Source organism: Perna viridis, chromosome 1, assembly GCF_037379345.1.
Source record: "Perna viridis isolate PV_CMFRI_1.1 ecotype Kerala chromosome 1, ASM3737934v1, whole genome shotgun sequence".
In the NCBI taxonomy this organism is placed as follows: domain Eukaryota; kingdom Metazoa; phylum Mollusca; class Bivalvia; order Mytilida; family Mytilidae; genus Perna; species Perna viridis.
This window is the reverse complement of record NC_142445.1, coordinates 47,486,953-47,514,255: the sequence shown is the minus strand read 5'-3', so window position 1 is coordinate 47,514,255 and position 27,303 is coordinate 47,486,953. Positions and strand designations below refer to the sequence as shown.

At 31.5% G+C, this 27,303-nt stretch overlaps 3 protein-coding genes across 9 annotated transcripts; 1 reads left to right on the top strand and 2 right to left on the bottom strand.

Moving 5' to 3' along the window:
* Positions 1 to 234: 234 nt before the first annotated feature.
* LOC148629074 (uncharacterized) lies at positions 235 to 3,222 on the bottom strand. The gene is made up of 7 exons (XM_088543414.1): positions 3,145 to 3,222; positions 2,760 to 2,791; positions 2,491 to 2,558; positions 2,088 to 2,222; positions 1,281 to 1,331; positions 771 to 900; positions 235 to 655 (listed from the first exon to the last, which is right to left on the bottom strand). Exons 3-7 carry the CDS (start codon positions 2,548 to 2,550, stop codon positions 540 to 542), a joined length of 492 nt encoding a protein of 163 aa, XP_088399540.1. The 5' UTR covers positions 2,551 to 2,558; positions 2,760 to 2,791; positions 3,145 to 3,222; the 3' UTR covers positions 235 to 539.
* A 5,272-nt stretch (positions 3,223 to 8,494) lies between these two features.
* Positions 8,495 to 14,850, bottom strand: LOC148629073 (uncharacterized). Of its 4 annotated transcripts, none has more exons than XM_088543410.1 (6): positions 14,733 to 14,850; positions 10,188 to 10,255; positions 9,780 to 9,914; positions 9,456 to 9,506; positions 9,012 to 9,141; positions 8,495 to 8,896 (listed from the first exon to the last, which is right to left on the bottom strand). In XM_088543410.1, the coding sequence occupies exons 1-6, from the start codon at positions 14,833 to 14,835 to the stop codon at positions 8,784 to 8,786; spliced, it is 600 nt and encodes a 199-aa protein (XP_088399536.1). In that variant the 5' UTR covers positions 14,836 to 14,850; the 3' UTR covers positions 8,495 to 8,783. The 4 variants fall into 4 exon arrangements, with proteins under 4 accessions (XP_088399536.1, XP_088399537.1, XP_088399538.1 ...); XM_088543411.1 differs by lacking the exon at positions 14,733 to 14,850 and adding an exon at positions 10,689 to 10,797; XM_088543412.1 differs by lacking the exon at positions 14,733 to 14,850 and adding an exon at positions 10,701 to 10,797.
* A 5,910-nt stretch (positions 14,851 to 20,760) lies between these two features.
* LOC148629072 (uncharacterized) lies at positions 20,761 to 23,264 on the top strand. Of its 4 annotated transcripts, none has more exons than XM_088543409.1 (5): positions 20,761 to 20,809; positions 21,218 to 21,285; positions 21,553 to 21,688; positions 22,613 to 22,742; positions 22,858 to 23,264. In XM_088543409.1, the coding sequence occupies exons 3-5, from the start codon at positions 21,557 to 21,559 to the stop codon at positions 22,938 to 22,940; spliced, it is 345 nt and encodes a 114-aa protein (XP_088399535.1). In that variant the 5' UTR covers positions 20,761 to 20,809; positions 21,218 to 21,285; positions 21,553 to 21,556; the 3' UTR covers positions 22,941 to 23,264. The 4 variants fall into 4 exon arrangements, with proteins under 4 accessions (XP_088399535.1, XP_088399533.1, XP_088399534.1 ...); XM_088543407.1 differs by lacking the exon at positions 20,761 to 20,809 and adding an exon at positions 20,892 to 20,936; XM_088543408.1 differs by lacking the exon at positions 20,761 to 20,809 and adding an exon at positions 20,901 to 20,924.
* The last annotated feature ends 4,039 nt before the right edge of the window (positions 23,265 to 27,303 follow it).

The following is a 27,303-nucleotide window of genomic DNA, read 5'->3' as shown; positions in this document are numbered from 1 at the left end:
ACTCTATTTTTACAGCATGTGAAAAACTATTTAATTCATTACGATATGTGTTTATAAGAAACATATTTTTTCTAGGCACCTCGATTTGTAGCGGATGTTTGGATACAAAGTTTGTGTTCAACATTTTTTTCGTTTTATTTATACTTTTAAAATGCTATTTTCCCTTTGTTATTTTCATTCAACAACAATATATAGAAGACAAAGTATTGTAAAATAATACTATAAACACAGAGACATGTGCATAATTTTTATTTTCAAAAAAAGTGTGTTTAAGTACGTTCAAGTATAGTCTTAATTACCACCTTGAAAAAATATTAGATATTATTATAATTTTCGGCTTTTTACTTCAAAGGTAAATAAAGTATACGATGTTTTGTACATTCAAGTCAATCAATAGATCATTTTGATAACCAATCAAATATAGTTAATGCACGCAGTTTTCTTGTACATAGAAGACAGAAACCAATGTATCTTTATAAGTATTTTGAACAGAAAGAAAACATATTGAAAGAGAGGAAAAGAATTTTCGAAATAGTTCATTATGAGCAGTATCTGTAACAGATTCTATAAATCCAGTAGTACCATCTTCCATTGATTCTTCTCCAGATGATTCTGTAAATACACCGATAATAACAGGCCCTCTTCTGGATCGAACCTGAAGGGGAAAAACAATATATTTTAAATGAGCCCATTATATTAATTTTGTTTACCGACATTCATCCGAATTCACGTCCTTGTTAAGTACTCAAATGAAAATTTTGATAGCTTACCATTGGTGCATGACACAGCTTTTACATAATCAATTCTGTTGCCTTGGCATTCCTGAACAATCTCCTGTATTTCGTCGTTTGTGTAGCGATCATCATGATCGAATGCTTCATGACAACCAGTCTGGCTTTCCTTCAAATGTATTAAAAGTATAATCAATGCGACATTATTGTAAACTGCTTACACACTAAGACCGTTTTTACATCTAGATTCAAAAGCAAGTACAAAGAAAAAAAGGAAAAGGAAAACACATTTCAAAAGATAACAAGACAACAAACATATTTACTTTACTACTGCATAGTAAACCGCAGAAAATGAAAAAGCGGTCCGAACTTCACGGTCAATTGAATCAAAACAAATAACTTAAAATGTTACAATTGGGAGTGATACAAATAATCGTTGTTTTCTGCAATGAAATGGAACTCTTCTTTAGTGCGTTTGTATACTAATTGAAATTTAAATCTACTTTCAGTACCCTTATTAATGTAACTTTGTATTTTAATATTACATACCTGATTAAATGTTACAATACACGTCTCATTCTTTTTAACGATTGTGTATCGCTAAAACAATAACAAAATAACAACAAATTAATCGTTTGATTTAAACTGCTATTCAATTTGTTATTAAAAAACATTGAAAACAATTATTACAGGGCAAAGATGATATTGATTTGTTGTGACGTGTATAATTAATTTAATCCACTATACTACAAAATAAAACCAAGATGAGCTGTCCCGTACTACCATACATCGTGTACTAAGTAACAACCGTAGATTTCTCCTACAAGGCGGAATGATCCGGCCGGGGAAAGCCGGTACGAGTTCAAGTTCCGCGGATGGAACGACCAAAATTTTGCTTTGCAATTTTTACAGTCTAGCATCGTCGGGAATTATTTTGACCCTTCTATATGCTAACTTTATCTTCCCTGTATTAACTTGATCCGACGGAGCAGTGTAGAGAACAAAAACGTCACATTCTGAGACATATGAATATAATGTGTTTAAAAGCGATAATTCATTTACGCAGATAATCAGTGGTAATTTATAAGTAAGAAGCTGGCTGTAAATCTAACACAAAAACAACAATGAACGGTAATGTTTCTTTAATTAATAACTGATTGACGATTGTAGTCCTAAATGATTTCATCGAACCAACTTGATCAAATACGTTATAAGTTTATTCATCACGTCCGTTATATCAAACACTTTTTCTTACTGTAGTTTTGTTTTGTTTTTTGTATTTGGTGATTTAATTTTCAGTTGAATCGACGTTAAGGAGTGGTGATTATACATAACTTATTTAAAAAGAACGCTTACCTTATTTTCATCCGATGATTCTATTTCTACGGTTTCACCTTGTTTCTTTAGTATGCTGATACTTCTGTTGTTGTCAATAATGTTCTCAACATGAAACAATTCACCTTCACTCGTCGCCACAACACTTTCATCGACCTATGAAGAAAATCATAGTTTGAAGATTATGAGAAAGTAAATCATAATACAGACTTAAAAGACAAAGGTGTTCTCACCTTTCCATTTTTAAGATCAAGTATCAAAAAAGACGACGAATCCAACATATGGGTTTGGTAATGATGAAACTGCAAAATGCAGTGTCAGAAAGACTATTTGTCAAAACAATTATTATATAGAATTTGAGGAATGGTTTATTACCCTACACTATTAGAATAAAGCATTTCAAAAGAATATATGGTCACTATACCTCAACTGCTCGACAAAGGGAAATACATGCAGCTGCACACAACACGACCAAAGTCTTCATATTCAAATCTAAAAAGGACAGAAATGAACTTTTTACTCCATACAAGTATTTTTGTTGGGTAAACTTCTTGAAGTATATTTTAACAGAACATCTCAATTACTTTAATTTAGTTTAATTAGTAATTGACAACATAACAGACTTATTTTTCATATCAAGATATTCGATTAAAAGATCTCCAATTATAATATTCTTCTGTCTCTAAGTATTACCTTTTTAATCGCTAAACAAGGATAATAGTTCCCTGGAAAAGAAAATGTCATCTTTACTGCTGAAATATCTCTAGTGAGCAGAATCATGTTAGTTAGCCTACAAGGGCACATAACTTGTGCTCCAATTTCCAAAATGTTCTCTTGACTGTTCCCTTATCATTTAAAATTTTATATTATACTACTAACTGCTAATCCCTGTATCTTATTTCCAATACTATGAAAATACAAAAAGTACATAAAACAAAAACTTTCGTACACACTGATAATTATTTGTCTGTAATTTTTATCTTTGGGATTATATTTTTATATTTTATCACACTTAGCCAAAACAAACCTTTTTCTTTCATTTTCCAAAACAAATATTTCAACTAAATATAATTCTTACCTTCTTCTCCTTTGCTGGGTCTGATTTTTAAACGACTCACCTTCACAGAATATATAGCTCATACTTGAGCTTCCTTGTCAAGTTCTATCCAATCAATCTCTCGAATAATGTGGTTGAAAATTTTTAAGGTTTAAGAAATATCACTTCAGGTTAATTAAAACATATTTGGATACTAAAAATAGAAATGTGCTGACAACAAGGAGAACTTAAACAGTTAAAACATCTTATTTCTGTTCGCATTTCGAAATACATCAAAGTATTGCATGATAAAATGCTTTTGTATTTTGATTTATTTTGGTTTTATCTTTGTTTGTTTGTCTTTTTTGTTTTGCTTGTGTTTTTTCTCTTTCTTTTCTTGTTATTTTGATTATTAGTTATCCTTCGAGATAACCTCATTGTGTTTTTACTTTTATTGAAGCAGAATATTCAAATTACTAAACATTGAAATAGGAAAAAAACGTTTAAATTACAAAACAAATTACAAAACAATACCTTAAGCCTACGGGGTTGTTTTATTTTTTAATAGATATCATTCGGTTTTTTTACTCAAAATGTCAAACAACAATAACTCCTTCCAGGACAGATAACCTTCTCTACCTTTGTTTGATATTGTTGATAAACGCTTCTTCCACTGAATCTCTATCTTTGCAACAACATGATGACAAACCCAAGTAAAATGGCCATGATCGTTTATGTATGGCTTTTACAAGTCGTTAACAAAAGACCAAAAAGCACCATAAGATTACAATGGGCAAGAGGTATCTCTATCTTTCTTTTTTTCTGTTCTTGTTGTTCTTGTTAAAGGGACGATAATGTAACAATGGCTAACAGAAAAAAAAAACGTTTATGTGAACGGGAATTATATAATATACGCGTATCATATTTACATTAAGGTTCACCTTATTTGTTGCATATTAATATACTTGTCTAGGGAAATGGTAATAGGCGTATAACACAAATTTGCACGGTTCCAACCAAATTGTCATTTTGCACTGGCTTTTCTTAATTTTCTTTGTATTTTTTTTCCATAAAAGCAGTTGCCAAACATTTTTTTTAAGATATTTTATCATGTATAAATTATTCATTGTTTAATGTGCAGTGATTTTGAATATATTTTTCCTGTCCTTCACTTGTTTACAGAGTTGCTGTGACATGATCCGGTTCTGGGATAGTTTGAACAACTCATTTTAAAATGATAAATATTTAGGTAAATCCCCTTCACATTTTTTTATGATTTGTCGATTTCAAAATCAACCGTATAATTCCAACAAATTTAAAAAATTAAACGATCGACTGCGTTTTAAGCCAACCGCCATAATCAACTGCCATAAACTCTTAATGAATGTAATTAACTGTGTTAAATTTGAAACTAAGTACATAACGATTTGGGAAACTTCTTGTCAAAATATTGATAACTTTAAGGATTTTTATCCGCTATATATATATTTAGGAATAAAAATTAGTTATACAAAAACACTATTAAATATATAATTAAGCTGTATAGCCGATGCTCGATCCCAATAATTCTACGTATTATTTACAGAGTACATTTTATCATTGACTGTTCTTAATATTAATATACATAAAAGGGTCAAGTAGTGACAAATCATGTAATTATTGAAACGTACATGAACTGAAACAATTGATCACCGAAAGCATGAACAATCACATGTCGTACCGACAATGTACATTTGTCTTGTGATAAAAATGTGATAAATTCAACAATAAAAATAACAAAAAACATCCTTTTCTAGTTGTATCCATAACAATATTTATGGTTTAAACTTTATATTGAGATCAATGCAAGCTAAGAGGTCTGTTTGATAACGAGTTTTATCAGAACAAGCAGGACAGTATCTTCATTGTTAAGATTTCTTCCTTTATATTATCATTTTTATGGCTATAAATGTAAAATTCCGTGTTTGCTTGCTCAGTGTCACATCTATATGTTTTCAAGCATAATGTTGATACTTAAAGTAAAGATAAGGATCATATAGAAATACAAAACAAGCAAACAAAATAATAAAAAAAAAACAATATAAAATGTTCAATTTGTTATTGAACCTCTCAATCTGTAGGCTGAAAATTTAACTCGGCTCAAAATACATTAAATAACTTTGAAAGAGTGAAAACTAAAATATGAACACAAGACCAAATTTGTGCACGAGTTAAATCTCCCAGCGTTTTCGGCAGTTATTGATAGTTTACTAGCCCATTTTCAGATATTTAGGACTATTGGTATACACTCAAGGGTAATAATAACAGTGCACAAAATATGGACCAAAATGAAATAATTTTATAGTAAAAAGCACTTATTTGACATTTTTGTGTTTTTCGTGATCTCCGTCGATGTTAAAATGTGTGTTGATCGCTTTTTTTCCCTTTTAACAAATATGTCTATTTGTCAATAATGTAAATACCACAAAGTAAGGTGTCCTTATTTATTATCATTTTTTGACTTTACAAATTTGATATTGTAATATTCTTTTCTGAATTCGGGAATCTAAGGAAACAGAATCTTATTAAATACTCCCATGTTCATTTCTTATAATCTTATACATGTTTACCGTTGTTTTCCTGTTTGTCGAATTTGGAGGAAAAATTTTTCAGTACACCATTGGAATACCCATTGAGTGATATTTGTAACACTCTTTGCTGATCTGTTTCTATATTTGTATGAAACTAGATTCAAAACAAAGCCTAACATAGACAGAATAGGAAGACGAGTAGCCCAGTCCTTCAATTTCAGTTTCTGTTATACAGATAATGTATTGTATATTACTAATGCTAGTTTCAAGGATGCGTTTCATTTGATTTACCAAATTAAAGAGACAACTGACACAACCTCTTCTGGTTCAAAAGTGGACCTTATACTAAATATATGATTGAGGACCTTCGAAATGTATGACAAACGTGATAATTTTGACTGCCCAATTTGAAACTTCGCCCTTTTTACTGGCATTATATATATTAATATATATAGTATATATTTAAGAGTTGATCCGTTAGCCTGTTACTTTACACTAACTTTTTGCAGAGCATATATGGATGATATCAAATAAGCTTTGTAATCAGGGGTATGTTCAACATGTGTTAATAATATCACTACAGAAGTTTTACGGTCTTCATCCCAATCTGGTAGACCGATATGTAGTTTTTTTTCTCACAGATGAGACACGAATTATTTAAATATCAGGTAGATTTCACGTCATGTCGGATTGACAACCCACCGATTTTGCCACTGACTACCTACAGTTGTGTAGTTACTTTGACATACTGTTCGGACGGACCTACAAGGACGTCATATGACTCACGATGATGATACCCATGTTTGTGTAAGTGTGTTAAATTGAGAGGTACATATCATATACTTTAAAACTCATAAAAACAAATAAATTTGTAATAAGAAATTATAAACTTATGAACTTTTAGAACAAAATATCATCAAAGGTTGAATTATTGTAGTTTATAAGTGACTTTTGATCTTTTATCTGACAACTTTAAATAGATTTCCACCAAAATTTTAAACTATGCAACAATGTTAAATCAACAAGGCTTGAATTGCACGTGCAATTGCTTCGTTGCTTACGATGAGACCTCTTTGTGGCCCTGCCTTAACACACTGTGGCGAGAATTAACATACTTGTAGCTAAACTCTTAAAGATTTTACTCATTTGCGATATAATGGGCGCCACTGGTAGAACAGGACGTGATTGCCATTTGGAGCAGCCTATCTCACTGCTGTGGGAGTTCATTTTGCAAGTGCTTTAAATTTTCGTGTGCTATCTTATATTTCGTTTTTTGATGTAATTGTTATTAATTCTTTAGCTACATTGTGTATATAGATCTTTTTGGTTTCTTGCTTTCATGTTTTGGCATGTACTCGGATTTTGATAATTTTCTAGTGTTCTAATTATTATTTGATATACATTTTTGTCGATATAATTACAGAAGAATCAGCATATTATATCATGGAGAAAAAGTGCGAATAATCATCGGACCTGTGAAGTGATGTATTTGTATTGTTCATTTTCAAGCTAAACACGGTTGTATACACATTTTAAACGAACATGATTGAACAAAAAATGATATGTCTTGCAACGCATTTTTTTTTACATATGAAATAATTTTATGTCATATTCTCCAAAGCACTGTGTAATCGTTACATATTTTTACGTTGAATAAGCCGAATGGAGAAATATATTTTTTTTCTAAATTGTAGCATTATTAATTTACACATGCGCTATTAAAGAACAACACATATATGAAGCAAAATGAACAAGACCCGTCGCTCTGTCTTTCACTGCAAAATCTTTACTGGGAATTCTGATCTTATATACAATCGATTACCACAAATTTGTAAATTGAATAATATTAAAATAGGAGATGCGTTATGATTGCCAGTGAGATAGTCATGAATCAAATACCATGCAACGAACAACTACAGGTCACTGTTCTGTCTTCAATAATTGGCAAAACCCATACCATAAAATAATCTATAAAGGGCCCAAAATAATTGATGTGAAACTATTCATATAAGACAAAAATACCGTTAATTTATAAAATAAAAATGGTAATGCGAACAACAATGAAGATAAAAAACAACAACAATCACTAGACAACAGGTTCCTGCCTTGGGACAGACACATAAAGTATGTGGCGGGATTAAACATGTTTGTGAGAGCTCAAACCCCGCCCCTTACAGTGAAGGGAAAAAACTGTAAAAATATATTGAATATGGATTTAACTCTTGAGATCAGTACAAAATACAAACACCTTAACAAATAGGACAAAATCAAGTATTTGTTACTTCCTCGAAAGAGTAATTGCTGTTTATATGTGGGGATTAAGTCTCTTAAATTGTACACCAACTGTGAAGATAACCACACGCTGTCTTCTTGATATTAGATATCATTTGTGTTATAGATACCAATAGAAAATAGAAAAACTTAGAGCATTGCTCGCTAACGTTATATCCCACTCCCCCATTTGATTACATGCACTTTTTGACCTCCAAAATGATTTGCATCAAAGTCCAAAGAGGGAGTACCGGATAAGAGATGGTAACCCCTCTCTGAAAGAGAAGGAAGGAAGTACAAAGGATAGGACGGACACTCCAAATTTGAAAGTTTAACACTAACCATTTTATTTTTACAGCATAAAAACACTTTTTTTATTCATTACAATAGGTGTTTTTAAAAATGTTTTTTTCCAGGCAGATGTTTGGAAACTGAGTTTGTGTTAAACGTTTTTTTTTTGTTCGGTTTGTGCTTTTTCTGTTAGTTATCTTCATTCAACGACAATATATAGATCACAAAGTATTGTAAAATTTCATTATAAACACAGAGACTTCATGTGCATAAAATTTATTTTCAAAGAAGTCATAAGTTCATTCGAATATAGTCTCAATTACCACTTTGAAACATATTAAATATGATAATAATTTTCGGCTTTTCACTTCAAAGGTAAACAAAATATACATTGCTGTGTACATCCAAGTCAAACAATAGGTGAGTTTGATAATCAGACAAATAAAGTTAATGCACGCAGAGTTAACTTGTACATAGAAGATATTTATCAAAGCGTCTTTATACGTACTCTGAACATAGGAAAAATATTGAATGAGAGGAAACGTTATATTAGCAGTATCTGTAACAGATTCTATAAATCCAGCAGTACCTTCTTCCATTAATTATTCTACAGATGATTCTGTAAAAACACCTATAATAACAGGCCCTCTTCTGGGTCGAACCTGAAAGGGAAAAGCAATATATTTTAAATGAGCCCATTATATTAATTTAGTTTACCGACATTCAACCGAATTCACGTCCTTGTTAAGTACTCAAATGAAAATTTTAATAGCTTACCATTGGTGCATGACACAGCTTTTACATAATCAATTCTGTTGCCTTGGCATTCCTGAACAATCTCCTGTATTTCGTCGTTTGTGTAGCGATCATCATGATCGAATGCTTCATGACAACCAGTCTGGCTTTCCTTCAAATGTATAAAAGTACAATTTATGCTAATTGAAAACTGCTTACACACTTAGTCCGTTTTTACATCTAGATTCAAAAGGTTATACAAACAAGAATATGAAAAGTTCAAAACAAATTTCAAAAGATAAGACGACAAAAACGTTATTTAAAAAAAAACAAATAATTTAAAATGTTACGATTGCGAGAAATAGGAATTATCGTTGTTTTACGCGTGAAATAAACCTCTTCATTTGTGAGTTTGTGTACAATTTGAAATTTAAATCTACTTCTAATGCCATTTTTACTGTAACTTTGTATTTTAATATTACATACCTGGTTAAATGTAACAATGCACGTCTCATTCTTTTTTATAATTGTGTATCGCTAAAATAATAAATAATTAAATTAATCGTTTGATTTAGATGTGGCATTCCATTTGCAATTAAGAAAAAAAAAACACACACAGAAAACAGAGAATACAGTGCAAAGCAGGAAACGAATGTTCTACTATTATTTTTATCAAGATAAAATGATATTGTTATTTTGTGACAAATATCGTTAATTTGATCTTCGTTTGCTTGTGGTGAATTTAATTTCAAGTTGAATAACCGTTCAGGAATGATTTATATATATACTTTAGTTAAAAAGAATGCTTACCTTATTTTCATCTGATGATTGTATTTCTACGGTTTCACCCTGCTTCTGCAGTATGCTTATACTCCTGTTGTTGTCAATAATGTTCTCAACATGAAAAAGTTCACCTTCACTCGTCGCCACAACACTTTCATCGACCTATTAAGAAAGCCATAGTTTGAAGGTTTTGTGACAGTAAATCAAAATACAGACATATAAGACAATTGTGTTCACTTTTACTATCAATCGTTTCCAACGACAACGAATCCAACATATGAGTTCAGGTAATTATGAAACTGCAAAATGCAGGTAAAAGGACCATTTCTCAAACCAATTATTATTAGAGAAATTGAGAAATGCTTTATTACCTTGCACTGTTAGAATAAAGCATTGTGTTTACAATAAATTTCAAAAAAAGTATGGTCACTTTACCTCAACTGCTTGACAAAGGAAAATACATGCAGCTGTACACAACACGAACAAAGTCTTCATTTTCAAATCTGAAAAAGACAACAAAAAAAATGAACTTTTTCTCCCTTAAAACATTTTTGGTGTGTTTACTTCTTGATTTAAAAAAAAACATTTCAGTTAAACATTTTATTGAGTTTAGTTAGTAATTGATAACATAATTGACTTATTTCTCTTTTCAAGATATTCGCTTAAAACAACCTCCAAGTATTACCCATTTAATCGCTTAACAAGAATAATAATTCCCTGAAAAAGAAAATGTCATCTTTACTGCTGAAACATCCCTAGTGAACAGAAACATGTTAGTTAGCCTACAAGGGCACATAACTTGTGCTCCAATTTCCGAAATGTTCTCTTGACTGTTCCCTTATCATGTTAAATTAGATATTATACTGCTGTAACTGCTAATCCCTGTGTATTATTTCCAATACTATGAAAATACAAAAAAGTACATAAAACAAATACTTTCGTACACACTGATAATTATTTGTCTGTATGTGGTTGAAAGTTGTTTTTTTTCCCGAGATTTAAGAACATCATTTAATGTTGATTGAAACATATGTGAATACTGAAAATAGTAAATTGCTGACAACTAGGAAAATTTAAACAGTTAACATCATATTTCTGTTCGTATTTTGAAATACATCAAAGTATTGCAGTCCATCCCATCTAATTAACTATATATATAGAATCTTGTGTGTTTGAGTCCGGTTTGCTCGTTTACTGTTTTATTAATTTTTTATTGCATGATAATATGGTTTTGTATTTTGATTTTTTTTTTTTTTTGGCTTTGTTGTTTGTCTTTTTTTTGTCTTGTTATTTTTCTTATTAGCTATCCTTCGAGGGAAGCTAATTTTGTTTTGTTTTTACACTTGCAGCAGAGTATTCAAATTATTACTCACTGAAATATGAAAGACTTCTAAATTATAAAACAATACTTTAAGCCTACGGGATTGTTTTAATTTTTAATAGATATCATTTGGTTTTTTTTCTCACTCAATACATCAAACAAAGATCAATTCCTCCTTCCAAGACAGATAACGTTCTCTACCTTCATTGATATTGTTGATAAACGCTTCTTCCGCTATCTTTGCAACACCATGATGACAAAACCAAGTAAAATGGCCATGATCGTTTATGTATGGCTTTTACAAGTCGTTAACAAAAGATCAAAAAGCAACATAAGATTACAATGGGCAAGAGATTTCTCTATCTATCTTTTTTCTCCATTTTGTTGTTGTTGTTCGTGTTGAAGGGACGATAATGTAATAATGACTAACAGGAAAACGTTTATGTGAACAGAAATTATATAATACATGCGTATTATGTTTAAATTGAGGTTCACTTTATTTGTTACATATTAATATACTTGTCTAGGGAAATTATGTTGGTTTAAGTCGTATAACGCAAATTTGCATGGTTCCATCAAAATTAACATTTTTGCACGGATAGGGGTGTTAACTTAATTTTTTGGAATTTTTTCCCTCGAAACAATTGCCAAACATTTTTTTTAAAGTTATTTTTACCATGTATAAATTGAGCATTGTCTAATGCTTTGTGATTTTGAATATATCTTAACTGGCCTTCACTGATCTTATATTTTGATGAAATCCTTATCCGGTTCAGGGATAGTTTACACCACTGTTTTTAACTGATAAATATGTAGGTAAAGCCCCTTTCACATTTTTTCATGTTTTGTCGGTTTCAAAAAAATTTAATAATATTAACAACATCAACTGTATAATTCCAATGATTTAAAAATTAAACGATCGACTCCATAATCAACCATAAACTGTTAATGAATGTAATAAACTTAGTTAAATATCAGACTAAGACATAACGATTTGAGAATTTACTTGTAAAAAATATTGATAATTGATGGATTTTCATCCAATATATATATTTTTAGGAAATTAAATACAAAAGTTATACAAAAACATTATTAAATATATGATTAAGCTGTATTGCCGATGCTTGATTCCAATAAGTCTACGTATTGTTTACAGACGAGTACAGTGTATCATCGACTGTTCCTTACATGAATATCCATAAAAGGGTCAAGTACTGACAAATCATGTAATCATTGCAACTCACATGCACTGAAACAATTTATCACCGAAAGCACGAACAATCACATTTAGTATCCACAATGTACATTTGTCTTGCGAAAAAATGTGATAATTTCCAAAAACAAAAAGACATTCTTTTCTAATTATATCCCAAATGATTTGTTATGGTTTTACCTTAAAATAGAGATTAATGCAAGCTAAGGGGTCCGTTTGATAACGAGTTTTATCAGAACAAGCAGGACAATATTTTCATTGTTAAGATTTCTTTCTTTTTAGCTTCTGTTATCATGGGTATGGCTATGAATGTACAATTTTGTGTTTAATTTCAAAATATGGAAATATAAAATAAGCCTCAACAAATTGCGTTAGAATTGTGTTCTTTTGTGTAGTACCTCATTTATTTTTTTGCATTATATACCTGTGTCTTAACTGCTGGGTAATCACTAGGGATGCGAGACATATACCTCCACAATACAGTGCTTAATTATATATTTTTCCTCCCTAAAGTATGTATTAGGTATGCAGAAAGTCTACTCAACAAAGACAATGAAATGAATCAGTTATTAATTAATAGCTCTCCTGTGGCTGCTAGATCATATAACCTTTGTTCTTTTCACACGTGAAAATGACTTAAGAATGACATTTACAGCATTTGAATGGTAATTAGGTGAAATTACTTTTTAAAGACTTAAGGCACAAATTACAAGTATCACAATTTGTTAATACGCACACATTGGTAAAAAAAAAAACATTGCTCAATATCAAATATACATGCATGGGCCTATAGATTAAATTGCTTGCTCAGTGTTACATCTATAATTTTTTCTTACTTGTTACATCATATACTTAATATCCCAGTATTAAGAAAGTAATAGGCACAACCCTTTTGTTTCGTTTTTTTATTCAAATATTTTCTACATATTTAAATAAGCACAGAGTTGTTTTAGTTGGGGCGTGGTCCAAGAAGACTCGTCGTGTTACAGTGGGGGATTTCAGTAAGTCCATGTACTGGGGCCTGAAGAGATATCGAATTTACAGATTGCAAAAGGGCGAGTAGTGTAATTGTGGGCTACACTGATGAGTAACTCGAACTCACCTGTCATATCCTATCCTACAAGGCAAATATATGGGAAGTAAAAATCTGTGCATTTGTAAATGGTTAACACTACAATACCCCTTGGATGTGTTTTAAACTACCGGGGTTTTTATGTCACTATGTCATTATAAGCCAGGTGTTAGTCAAATAAATTTCTAAAAATTGGCTATTATAAAGAGTAATCAAGGGAACCAAGGTTATAGCTGTAACCAAAAGAATGTAATCCAGGGACAAAGACCAGACATGGAAAACAGACATACACAACAAAGAACATAAAGTAACTAATATCATACGTACAAAGTAACAAAAGCAAATGAGCAACTCGAACTCTACTAAATATTGGGAGCATGGACCAGGTGCACCGGTAGGGTAAGCGTCCTCTGCTTTTCTAGAAACACCTGCCGAGTTGCTCATAAAAAGTCAAGTCCGGGGAAGACAAAACGAGGAAAGGAAAACTATGGCCCGTTGAATAAATCAGTTTTCATAGTGCAGATGGATACACCATAACGATCCACGAGTTCATGATGACGAACATAAAACTTCTGTAGTGGTGACTTCAATTTTGTTGCAACATAACCCTGTTCCAGAAGCCTATTTGTTAGAGTTGTAACGCGATACAAAAAGTCTGCGTAGTTTCGGCAAGTATTGAAAATAAGACACAGGGATTAGCAGTTAGTAGTATAATATAAATTTAAAATAATAAGGGAACAGTCAAGAGAACATTTAGGAATTGAAGATTAAGTTACGTAACCTTGTAGGCTTAATAACATGTTTTTGTTTTCACTATTTCAGCAGTAAAGATGACATTTTTTTTCAGGAAACCATTATTCTTGTTAAGCGATTAAAAAGGTAATACTTAGAGACAGAAGAATACATGTATTATATTTTGAGGTTATTTTAATCGAATATCTTGATAAGAAAAATAAGTCTATTATGTTGTCAATTATGAATATATAATCCCAAGGCCACGCATTGGTCTTCAATGAACGGCGAGGAAACCATTTCACCACAGGGCAGGCTGCAGCTGGTCCCAATACATTATTATACACAGGTACGCGGGAAGAGTTGCTGTAAACTACAGGTAAAACAGAAACAAGAAATACAGAGCGGGAAAGTCCTGACTTGGGACAGGCGAAAAAATCCGGAAGGTGGGGGGGTTGAGTAGTTTGGTGTGATCAAACTCTCCTCTTTAATATTCTGGCCACTGTTTAAAACAATATTATACAACTAAATATACATAAAAATCAGTTCAAAAACGTCTGAGTCTCTTGTTACAACGGAAATAAAGAAACTGACATAAATTTCACAATTTGACAAAATTAGAACTACTAGCAGATAACTTACATGGAAAGCTCCAGACTAGTTTAAATCTACAAACGTTAAGTCCCCTATCGTATTTAAAATAAATCCCAGTTCTCCCTATGTGGAGTTGAGAACCACGGTACATAATAAGTCATGCAATAAAGACCCACCCTATGTCATGCCAAAAACTGCTTTTAAGTATAGTGGTTAAATTGCAATGTAAGGACAATACATGCGAATCATTGTTAATACCGAAAAATGTTATCCTTAACGATTTGACAACACTATCATAACAATATAACTTACGAATGAGCCTTTTCAATGGATAAGTTAATTTATTGGGTGAGCGTCGAGCTTTCCGTGCCTTGTATAGAATATTACAGTTAAACAAAGAGAGAGGTATCCCACACGCATTGACCCTTTAAGATTTCCATGTATCGTTTGAAAAATTTTGTGAATGTTTTTACGAGCTTGTGATATTGGAAACCTTAATGTAATAAATTCTCGGTTATATAAAGATTCCTTACGTTAAAATCAAAAACATTGTTACAAATACGAGCAAATCGAACCAATTGTATATGTAAACACAATATGACGGGGAGAAGGGGACGTCACCATCTAGAAAGGATAAACAAAATTCATGAATTTTATTTCATTTAAATGACTTACAATAGTGTTTCCCTTGAAAATGAACAATACAAATACATCACTTTAATTTGTAATCGACAAAATATTTGTTTTTCAACAAACGGTCGGCATTTCAATGGGAACAAATTGTGTTACTCTGCATGCTGACCCATTCCTTCACTCTTATGAGGCTGACTTTAAAGCTGATCTGATCCGAAAGAAAAGAATATCGTTTAGCTAGATCCTTTTATCTTAGTTTCCGCTATATACATGACGTATTATCTTTAAACAATCCTAGTATCAGGGATTCGATACATCGCATCTATCCCAAAGAACTTGAGATAAAGAATACTACAGACACTGTGAAGTCAGCCTCATATCTTGACCTACACATAGAAATCGATGGTAAAGGAAAACTATTGACCAAACCTTACGACAAACTTGATGACTTTTCATTCAGAATTTTCAGCTTTCCTTTCAGCTGTGGCAAGATCCCTTCAGCACCTGCGTATGGAGTGTTCATATCACAACTCATACGTTATGCAAGAGCTTTCCGGAACTACGCAGACTTTTTGTATCAAGCTAGAATTCTAACAAATAGGCTTCTGGAACAGGGTTATGTTGCTACAAGATTGAAGTCATCAGTACAAAAAAATTATGTTCGTCATCATGAACTCGTGGATCGTTACGGTGTACCCTTCTGCGCCATGAAAACTGATTTGTTCAACGGGTCATAGTTTTCCTTTCCTCTTTCGTCTAGATTTGACTTTTTTATGAACAACCCGGTGGGTGCTTCTAGAAATGCAGAGGCCACTTACCCTGGTCCATGTTCCCAGTTTTAGTGGAGTCCGATTTGCTCATTTGCTTTTTTTACTTTGTATGTATGATTTTAGTTACTTTATGTTCTTTGTTGTGTATGTCGGTTTTCCATGTCTGATCTTTGTCAATGAATTACATTTTTTGTATTACTGCTATAACCTTGGTTCCCTTGATTACTCTTTTCCCATGGTATAGTATGCTGATTCGTCTGTAATTGTAAGTATCGACAAAAAAGTATACAAAAACATTAAAGATACGGACAAAAGGGGCAGATCGAAATCCGAGTGAAAACAAGAATCCGAAAAGATCGACATACACAATAAAGCGAAAAAATAATCAATTACATAAAAACTAAATATCAAATTACCCCAGACACCACACGCAAATTTAGAGCAATATAAACACCCACAAAACCAGCAGTGACTACGGTTGCGCCGTATTGGAAACCATGTTCTCCGGATTGGAAACCATGTTCTGTTCTACTAGTGACGCCCATTATATTGCAAGTGAGTTAAATTGTTAAGAGTTTAGTACAATTATGTTAATTCATTTCAGTTTGTTAAGGTTGAGCCACAAAGATGTCCCATCGTAAGCAAAAAAGCAACTGCACGTACAATTCTGCTTTGTTGATTTGAAAATGTTGCATGGTATACTTTTAAAGGCGGAATACTATTTAATGTTGTCAAATAAAAGATCAAAAATAAGTAGTAAACATATCATTTTCCCCTTGATAATATTTTGTTCTAAAAGTTGATAAGTTTATTATTTCTTATTAAAAATATTCGAAAATGAACGTACCATTACAATTTATTTGTTTTTATGAGTTTTAAAATACACGAAATACACCTTTGTCTCATTTTAACACCAATACACAATGGTTATGTCATTAAAAATTCTGCAATGGCGAATATATGTTACATCATTGTGAGTCATATAACGTGTTGTGTTTGTTGCTTTGCCAGAACAGCATAAGTAACTACACAGCTGTAGTTAGTTTATAAGTGGCAAGTTCCGTGGGTTGTCAGTCCAATAAGGCGTAAAATCTACATAAAGTATTTTGTTTAATTTGTGAGAAAAAAAATTATAAATCGGTCAGTTAAAATGTGATGAAGACCGTAAAACTTCTGAAGTGATGATTTCAACATATGTTGAACATACCTCTGATTTCAAAACTTATTTGATATCCCCCATGCTCAACAAAAAAGTAAGTGTAACGTCACAGACTAACGGATAAACTCTTAAATATATACTGATGTTAGTATAATACCAGCTGAAGGGGTGAAGTTTAAAGTTAAAATTTCGACTTCAAACGTACTCTCTTTAATTTCATTTTGTTAAATCAAATGTAACTTATCCTTTAAAGTAGCATTAATAAGATATAATTCATCGTCTGTATAATGGAAACTAAAATTGAAGGACATGGCTACTCGTTTCTATTCCTTTTTGTAGTAATTTCATTTTATTAAATCAAATGTAACTTGTCTTTTAAAGTAGCATTAATAAGATATAATTCATCGTCCGTATAATGGAAACTAAAATTGAAGGACATGGCTACTCGTTTCTATTCCTTTTTGTAGTAGACTTTTTTTAATATCTAGCTTCTCGAAACAAATGCACACTTAATTCAACTCAACTGTAACCACCCGTTTATTTTTTTGAACACGACTCTCCCGTCCGTTTGAACATCTAATCTTGTCATTACAACAAGGAAGTCTACGTTTAAGGGAATAATTAGTTTGTGGTTGTGTGACGAATTATCGGACACGTTTGTGAAATTGCCCATGTTTGTGGAAATGGATTAGTTTGTGAGACCTACATATATTCTTATATATATTGTTATCCGTTTGAATCTTGTTTCCCTTGATTAGACTTAGCTACTATTTCTCAACAGATTTTCCCTTTTTGAACAACTTAGTAGTCCTTCCATTTATATATAAATTTTGTTTCGAATTTTAACATTTAGCATGCTTGAAGATCTTCTGAGTTTGATTGAAGAGAGGAAATTAATGACAAGTATTAGCATATTTAAGAAAAAAAAATGGCACTAAAGAAAACAGTAATTGGACGGATATCAGGTGCAATGTTGACCGATATAGTTCTTAATTGTTTATATACAAATTACAGTGTGAAAAAAATATTTACAACCTCATACGTTTAAGTTTAACCAAACTAATATGAATAAATCACATTTAATTTTTGGTTTTGTTTGAGTTTTCTTTCTTTTAGTTGTATTTCAAACTTCTTCTATTTAGCCTACATAATGGCGATTATTGACATTTGATATCAATTCTGCATTGACTTGGTCTTTGTTTATTTTTCATTCTTTATAATAGCCCATATTTATATTTTTGGCTAACCCCTGGCTTATAATGACATAGCGCCATACGAACCCCGGTAGTTTAAAACACATACAATGATTGATGGAGTGTTGTCCATTCACTAATGCATATATTTTTAGTTCCCACATAGTTGCCCCCTAGGATATGAAATGAAGGGTGTCTTAGAGTTACCCATCAGGATAGCCCAAATTACACTAATCACCTTTTTCGCAATCTGCAAATTCGATATCTCTTCAGACCCCAGTATATGGACCGACTGAACCCCCTACCGAAACACGGACAGTCTTCATGGACCACGCTGATTGCAATAGCGTTGCCTTCCCGGTTTGAATGACAATGGATGTGATGTTTATCTGAATATAAAAGTTCATATTTACATAAGTCAATTAATTCTAACTCCCAAAAGGGGGGGGTGCTTTGAAATGTAATGGATACCGTAACATGAAAAAAGAACTATAAGTAAAGTAACTTTAGAAGAAAGTTACACCTCATTGGTAATACTATCAATTAATTTCATTCATTTTTGCAGGGACGGACGGCCTTAATTTATACATGCTTCAATGGCGAAAATTATTCTACTTGAATGACGACGACTTGGTAGTATTTATTTTTTTTATTGTGGCGATTTTTTTTTAAATATTTAAACCAAATAGCTTTTGAGAGAGCATCTCATTCCGCATAGACTCAATTTAATATAATACCTTTGTATCAGTAAGTTATAAAAAATTTTAAAAAGTTATATTCCAAATTATGCTTGAAAACGTATAGATGTGACAATGAGCAAGCAAATACATAACTGTACATTCATAGCATACCAATGATAATATAAGCTGAAGAAATCTTAACAATGAAGATACTGTCCTGTTTGTTCTGATAAAACTCGTTATCAAACAGATCTCTCAGCTTGCAACATCCCTTTAGCTCCTGCGTATGGAGTGTTCATATCACAGCTCATACGTTCTGCAAGAGCTTGCCGAGACTACGCAGACTTTTTGTATCACGCTATAATTCTAACAAATAGGCTTCTGGAACAGGGTTATGTTGCTACAAGATTGAAGTCATCACTAAAGAAGTTTTATGGTCGTCATCATGAACTCGTGGTTCGTTACGATGTATCCATCTGCGCCATGAAAATTGATTTATTCTATGTGTCATAGATTTCCTTTCCTGGTTTGTCTACCCCGGACTTGACTTTTATGAGCAACTCGGCGGGTGTTTCTTGAAAAGTAGAGGACGCTTACCCTACCGGTGCACCTAGTCCATGCTCCCTGGTTTTAGTGGAGTCCGAGTTGCTCATTTGCTTTTGTTAATTTGTATGTATCATTTTAGTAACTTTACGTTCTTTGTTGTTTATGTTAGTTTTTTATGTCTTGTCTTTGTCCCTGGATTACATTCTTTTGATTACCATTATAACTTTGGTTCTCTAGATTACTCTTGCGTTGATCTCAATATAAAGTTTAAACCATAGAAATTGTTAGGGATACAACGAGAAAAGGATGTATTTTTGTTTTTTTTCTCTAAATTATCATATTTTTATCGCAAGACAAAAATACATTGTCGGTACTAAATGTGATTGTTCATGCTTTCGGTGATAACTTGTTTCAGTGTATATGAGTTCAATGATTACATGATTTGTCAGTACTTGACCCTTTTAGGTTTATTCATGTAAGGAACAGTCGATGATACAATGTACTCTGTAAATAATACGTAGAATTATTGTCGCAAATTCGACAGTTCTGACATCGTTTGGAATTTTTCAGACCTTTATATATATATATCGAATGAAAATCCTTTAAGTTATCAATAATTTAACAAGAAGTTTCCCAAATCTTTATCTAATTAGTTTGAATTTGAACACACAATTAATTACATTCTTTAAGAGTTTATGGCGGATGATTATGGAGGTTGACTTAAAACAAAGTCGATCGTTTAATTTTTATATTTTTGGAATTATATGGTTGATGTTGTTTATGTTATTTAAATTTTTAAACCGACAAAATATGAAGAAAAATGAAGGGGATTTACCTAATTTTTTATCTGTTTAAAAGAGTTATTCAAACTATCCCTGAACCGGATAACGATTTCATCAAAATATAAGATCATATTACAGTAACTCTGTAAACAAGTGAAGGAAAGGAAAGATATATTCAAAACCGCTGAACATTAAACAATGAATAATTTAAGCATGATAAAATATTTTAAAAAATGTTTGGCAACTGTTTAAATGGAAACAATACAAAAAAAATAAGTTAACACCGTGCAAAATTGTTTATTTGGTTGTAACCGTGCAAATTTGTGTTATACGCCTTCAACTAATACCATTTCCCTAGACAAGTATATTAATATGCAACAAATCAAGTGAACCTTAATTTAATATAAATATATATTAATATAATATAAAATTTTAAATGAGAAGGGAACAGTCAAGAGAACATTTAGGAAATTGAAGTTACGTGTCCTAGTAGGCTAACTAACATGTTTCTGTTCACTAGAGATATTTCAGCAGTAAAGATGACATTTTCTTTTTCAGGGAACTATTATTTTTGTTTAGCGATTAAAAAGTAATACTTAGAGAAAGAACAATATTATATTTGGAGGTCGTTTTAATCGAATATCTTGATAAAAAAATAAGTCCATTATGTTGTTAAAACAGTTTAACTGAGATGGTCTGTTAAAATGTACTTCAAGAAGTTTACCCAACAAAAAATACTTGTATGGAGTAAAAAGTGCATTTCTTTTTAGATTTGAAAATGAAGACTTTGCTCGTGTTGTGTGCAGCTGCATGTACTTCCCTTTGTCAAGCAGTTTAGGTATAGTGACCATATATTCTTTTGAAATTTATTGAAAACACAATGCTTTATTCTAATAGTGTAAGGTAACAAACCATTCCTCAATTTCTATAATAAAAATTGTTCTGACAAATGGTCCTCGTGACACTGTATTTTGCAGTTTCACCATTACCAAAACATATGTTGGATTCGTCGTCTTTTAGGACATTTGATCTTAAAAATGGAAGGGAGAGACACATTTGTCTTTTATGTCTGTATTATGATTTACTGCTATGACTTTCTTCAAAGGTCGATGAAAGTGTTGTGCCGACGAGTGAAGGTGAATTTTTTTCATGTTGGGAACATTATTGACAACAACAGAAGTATCAGCATACTGAAGAAACAGGGTGAAACCGTAGAAATAGAATCATCGGATGAAAATAAGGTAAGCATTCTTCTTAAATAAATTGGGTATAACCACCGCTCCTTAATGTCGATTCAACGGAAAATTAAATCACCACATACAAAAAACAAAACAAAATTGCAGTAAGAAAAAGTGTTTGATATAACGGACGTGATGAATTAACTTAATAAGTAAACAAATAATGTATTTGATCAAGCTGGTTCGATGAAATCATTTTAGGACTACAATCGTCAATCAGTTATTATCTAAAGAAGCATTACCGTTACGAATGTTTGTTGTAGATAAAGAATATTGACTGTTTTCATTATAGTTTTTTGTGTTAGATTTACAGCCAGCTTCTTACTTATAAATTACCCCTGATTATCTACAAAAGTAAATTATCGCTTTTATTAACCACATTATATTCATATGTCTCAGAATGTGATGTTTTGTTCTCTACACTGCTCCGTCGGAACAAATTAATACAGGGAAGATAACGTTAGCATATAATAGGGTCAAAATAATTCCCGACTATTTTAGAACTGTCAAAATTGCAAAGCAAATTTTTGGGTCGTTCCCTCCGCGGAACTTGAACTCGTACCGGCTTTCCCTTGCCGGAGCATTCCGTCTTGTAGGAGAAACCTACGATTGCAATTTAGCACACGATGTATGGTACTATGGAACACCTCATCTTGGTTTTTTTAGGACTGAGGATTTACTCCCATTGGTAGTCCCAATTGGAACATTTTAGTTATTTGTTTTGAATCAATTGACCGTGGTGAACGTACCGCTACATCATGTTCTGTGGTTTACTATGCAGCAGTAGTAAAGTAAATATGTTTGTTGTCTTGTAAACTTTCCTTTTTTTTGTTTGTAATTGCTTTTGAATCTAGATGTAGAAACGGTCATAGTGTGTAAGCAGTTTACAATAATGTCTCATTAATTGTACTTTTTATACATTTGAAGGAAAGCCACACTGGTTGTCAAGAAGCATTCGATCATGATGATCGCTACACAAACGACGAAATACAGGAGTTTGTTCAGGAATACCATAGCAACAGAATTGATTATGTAAAAGTTGTGTCATGCTCAAATGGTAAGCTATTAAAATTTTCATTTGAGTACTTAACAAGAACGTGAATTCGGATGAATGTCGGTAAACTAAATTAAAATAATGGGCTCATTTAAAATATATTGCTTTTCCCTTTCAGGTTCGATCCAGAAAAGGGCCTGTTATTTTCGGTGTATTTACAGAATCATCTGGAGAAGAATCAATGGAAGATGGTACTACTGAATTTATAGAATCTGTTACAGATACTGCTCATAATAAACTATTCTGTGAATTCTTTTCATCTCTTTCAATAGTTTTTCTCTGTTCAAAATAGATACCCTTATAACTGTCTGCTATGTACAAGAAAACTGCGTGCATTAACTATATTTGATTGGTTATAAAAATGACTTATTGATTGACTTGAATGTAAAAAAATTGTATATTTTACTTACCTTTGAAGTAAAAAGCCGGAAATTATATTAAAATTTGATATGTTTCAAAGTGGTAATTAGAAATATACTTGAACGTAATAAAACTTTGTTTGAAAATAAAATTTTTGCACATGAAGTTTCTGTGTTTAAAGTATTATTTTACAATACGTTGTGTTCTATATATTGTTGTTGAATGAAGATAACTAAAGATTTCAAAAGCAAAAAAATGTTTAACACAAACTTTGTATCCGAACATCTGTTACAGATCGTGGTGCCTAGAAAAATTATGTTCTTATAAAGACATATTGTAATGAATAAAAAAAAGTCTTTCTCATGCTGTAAAAATAGAATGGTTAATATAAATGTCAAATTTGGAGTTAAATACATTGTACGTAGATATAATGTCCGTCCTGCCGTTGACTTCCCACTTTCCCTTCTCCAGAGGGGTTACCATCTCTTATTCGCTACTCCCTCCACAATTTTGAATGAAACATTCACTCAGTCTTTATTACATACTCACATTTGGTACGTTTTTTATTAGAACTTTCGCGGTAGGTACAGCTAATTGTCGTTTGTTCTGTTTGTAATGGGTTTGTACTCTGTATCGATCTCTTTAGTTAAAATCCAAATTCGATAAATTGTTATGATTCTTTTTATTGTTGTACTTTTTTTTCTTTTTTCTTCGTGTATGTGTTGTTCTTTAATTTTATTTACAATAAAAAATTCCATAATTGGTCATTCCGCATATTCAATGTGAAGAAATGTAACGATTACCTTTTAAAAAGGATCATTAGTTAAATCCTCTTTCTTTTAAAATGTATTTACAACCTTGTTTGGCTTGAAAATGAACAATACAAATACATCAATTCACAGGTCCGATAATTGTTGAAAATTGTTTTCAGCAATGTTGAACATTGCTGAAAATGTCACACCATTGTAAGTCATATGACAACTTCATAGCTTTGCCTGAACAGTATGTAAATGTAATTACACAGCTGTAGCTAATCAACGGCAAAATCGATTGATTGTCAATCCGCTAAGACGTGAAATCTATCTGTAGCTATCTAGTCTCATTTCTATGTAAAGATTTCTTGACTCTTCTGTGAAAAAATAACTTATTAGTCAATTAAATTGTGATGATGACCGTAAAACTTCGGTAGTGATGATATTAACATAAGTTGAATATACCCCAGATTTCAAAGCTTATTTTATATTATGCATGCTTTACAAAAGAGTTAGTGTAGAGTCAAATACTTTTGGATCAACTCTTAAATATATACTGATGTTGGTATATTGCCAGTAAAAAGGGCGAAGTTTAAAGTTGGACAGTCAAAAGCATCACGTTTGTCATAAAACTTCGACTTTAAACGTCCTGTGTCATATATTAGTAGGATATGGTCCACGTTTGAAGCAGAAAATGCTCTATCAGATGTTGCTTTCATTTCATTTTTTAGATCAAATGTAACTTATCCTTGAAACTAGGAGTAATAAGATATAATTATCGATTAGTTATGTCCACAAATTTCAACATCGACGATTTATTTAGGAGATGGAGTGCTTTAGAAATACATAACAGTTTCAAATATTAAATAAACACTCTTTATTTTATTTTATGTCTGTAGATTTATTACAAACCGCTAATTCAATCTAATTTGCAACAAATTTGCACTGATAAAAATCCACCTTTTTCAAATGTTTAATTAAGTCGATGGCAATCCACCAAAAATTTTCAGCAGCAATTACTAATTTGGTCAAACCGGATTTACTTTTTTAATGAACATAATATAACTGGCTTTAAAAATGTATGAAAGAGTAATCAAGGGAACCAAGGTTATATCGGTAATCAAAAGAATGTAATCCAGGGACAAAGACCAGACATGGAAAACAGACATACACAACAAAGAACATAAAGTAACTAAAATCATACATATAAAGTAACAAAAGCAAATGAGCAACCCGGACTCCACTAAAAACGAAAGTATCAAATAATCTCAATTACTTTTTTAATACTTTTACAGGGTCACCCTGAAACTTAAATGCTTTGATGGGTGTAAAATTGGTTCTACTCGAATGAAAACGTCCTTACACAATTTAAGTAGCAGTTCAGCTAAGAATCATACAAAAAGTGATTCATGGGTGAAAAGCCTACATATTTTTATTTTTGATGTTTTGTTTAAATTGCCTTAGTAAACAGAAATTAACATTTGGTTTTTCATATAACCCGTGTTCTTAGGAGATAAAAATTATATAGAATGCACTGTAGATTTCAAAAGTAAGGGAAACAACTCTGTAAATGATACTTAAGTACAAAAGAATCAATTAGATTTTCAATGTTGATCATCTTCTAAGAGCAGACATATTGGAATGAGGAATTACACATTTCATAATATAGACCCATAAAATAACAAAAATATGTATCTTTTTTGAAGTGTATCAATTTTTTTCGATTTTACACGAATATTACAGAAGCAAGTACTTAAGTTTTGATTGTGGCAATATTATGAACCATTTGTATAGTTGAACCTGTTTATACCGACCCTTAAAGCACATAATTTCTTTGGTTTAGACAGGTGATTGGTTCATCAAGTATTTAAAATCATTTAAACTGATACGAAACGACTTCAAATAAGACAGATTTTCCGTTTATATAGGGTTCGGTTGGAACAGGTTTTCCTATATAAAATAAATGAAAACTGCTGATGAGTGAATCAAACAAATTGAATTATTCTGTTCTTAATAAAACAGTTTATGTTTTCTGAATTTTATGGATTTAAAATTTTTTGGTTGTTTTGTATACCTGTTGTCCTTATCGGAATCTTTACTTGATAGTAGATAATAATAGTTTTAAAAACTATCTACGAAAAAGAATTTAAGTTGATCAAGTCACACAATATAGTACACCTTTTCTTGTCTTGTATTGTATTAGAAAATATGACAGATTTCATACAAAAATTAATGATTTTGATTTTCTTATTGTTCATTGTCCATTCCTACATGATGATATTCCTTAAGCACCTTTCTACAGTATTAACATTTTAAAAGTGATCATTTTTGCTTGTGATTGTAATAAATTGTCAGATTTTAATAAAACAGAAAACATTTGCACCAGGGGTAATAATACCACAAGCTTCTAAAAAGCAGTTTTCACTGTTACAAAACTTTGATACAAAACTCAATTGCACCTGCAGGTTCTTACGATTTTCAAAATATTGTTTATTCATTGAACCTTGTTTTCACACATAAGGATCTTGACCCCTAATTGCATCCCAGCGTACAATATAAGTATCTCTAATTCATTTTTTGAGTATTCCACCACATCAAATCTTGCTTAATTAGTACATGACGTTACTACATTAAATCTAGTCCTTTGAAGTTGTTGTGACCCATTATTTCTAATGCTGGTAGTTTTTCTTTAATATATCCTGAGCTAGCTTTCATTAATTGCAAGCGTCCTTTACGTGAATATCTCAGTTTGTCTATTCAGTGTAAGTTAAGGTGTTCCATGGAAAGAGAATTAGTAAAATCATAGCTATTATTTTGCAACAGATGCTAAAAAATGCAGAAATATTTACAAATACGATACTGCCCGTCTGAACTAAATCTGTCCTCAACGCTGGCATTAGACTGAATTTGAAAGTTCAACCAAAAATAATTTGGGATATAAACAAAATTTGTAAACGAAGAAAAGAATGTCTAACTGATTTTAGAAGAAATAGGCATTTTGTACCTACAACTAATTTTCATTTTGAGTCCGATAAAAAGAATTGTCTTCTTACTATGCCATTACACTAATACATCACTCCCCTGTTAATTTCAATGATTCCATGGTTTGTCAATAAAATGACCCCTATTTGTATTTAAATGATTAGGACAAGCGATGATACATTCACTGTTCTTGACAATATAGCATTATAGCATCAGATATAAATAGCTATTTAGATTAGGTGTTTTTGGTAAAAATTGTGTTGTAGAGAGATCTTTTTTACTTTATATTGTTGATTTTAGAAAGAACATTTTAAGGCCGACCTTTTTAATAAAAAGAAAATATGCCCTTTTTGAAGTAATGTGATAAATAATAAATAACACATATTGTTTGTTCAAAAATATATCAGGTTAAAGTCAAAAATCTTACTTCTCTTTAAGCGGTGTCTTCTTACTGACATACTAAAGTAAAC

Coding starts and splice junctions, on each gene's coding strand:
- LOC148629074 (XM_088543414.1), bottom strand. CDS start 2,550: ATGAAGACTTTGGTCGTGTTGTGTGCAGCTGCATGTATTTCCCTTTGT. Junction 2,223..2,490: donor CCCTTTGTCGAGCAGTTGAG/GTATAGTGACCA, acceptor TTTTCTTCATAG/GTCGATGAAAGTGTTGTGGC. Junction 901..1,280: donor GTATTGTAACATTTAATCAG/GTATGTAATATT, acceptor ATACATTTGAAG/GAAAGCCAGACTGGTTGTCA.
- LOC148629073 (XM_088543410.1), bottom strand. CDS start 14,835: ATGTACCGTGGTTCTCAACTCCACATAGGGAGAACTGGGATTTATTTT. Junction 10,256..14,732: donor ACTAGTCTGGAGCTTTCCAT/GTAAGTTATCTG, acceptor TGTCTTTTTCAG/ATTTGAAAATGAAGACTTTG. Junction 8,897..9,011: donor AGCTGTGTCATGCACCAATG/GTAAGCTATTAA, acceptor TTTCCCTTTCAG/GTTCGACCCAGAAGAGGGCC.
- LOC148629072 (XM_088543405.1), top strand. CDS start 21,485: ATGGAAGGGAGAGACACATTTGTCTTTTATGTCTGTATTATGATTTAC. Junction 21,689..22,612: donor AATCATCGGATGAAAATAAG/GTAAGCATTCTT, acceptor ATACATTTGAAG/GAAAGCCACACTGGTTGTCA. Junction 22,743..22,857: donor AGTTGTGTCATGCTCAAATG/GTAAGCTATTAA, acceptor TTTCCCTTTCAG/GTTCGATCCAGAAAAGGGCC.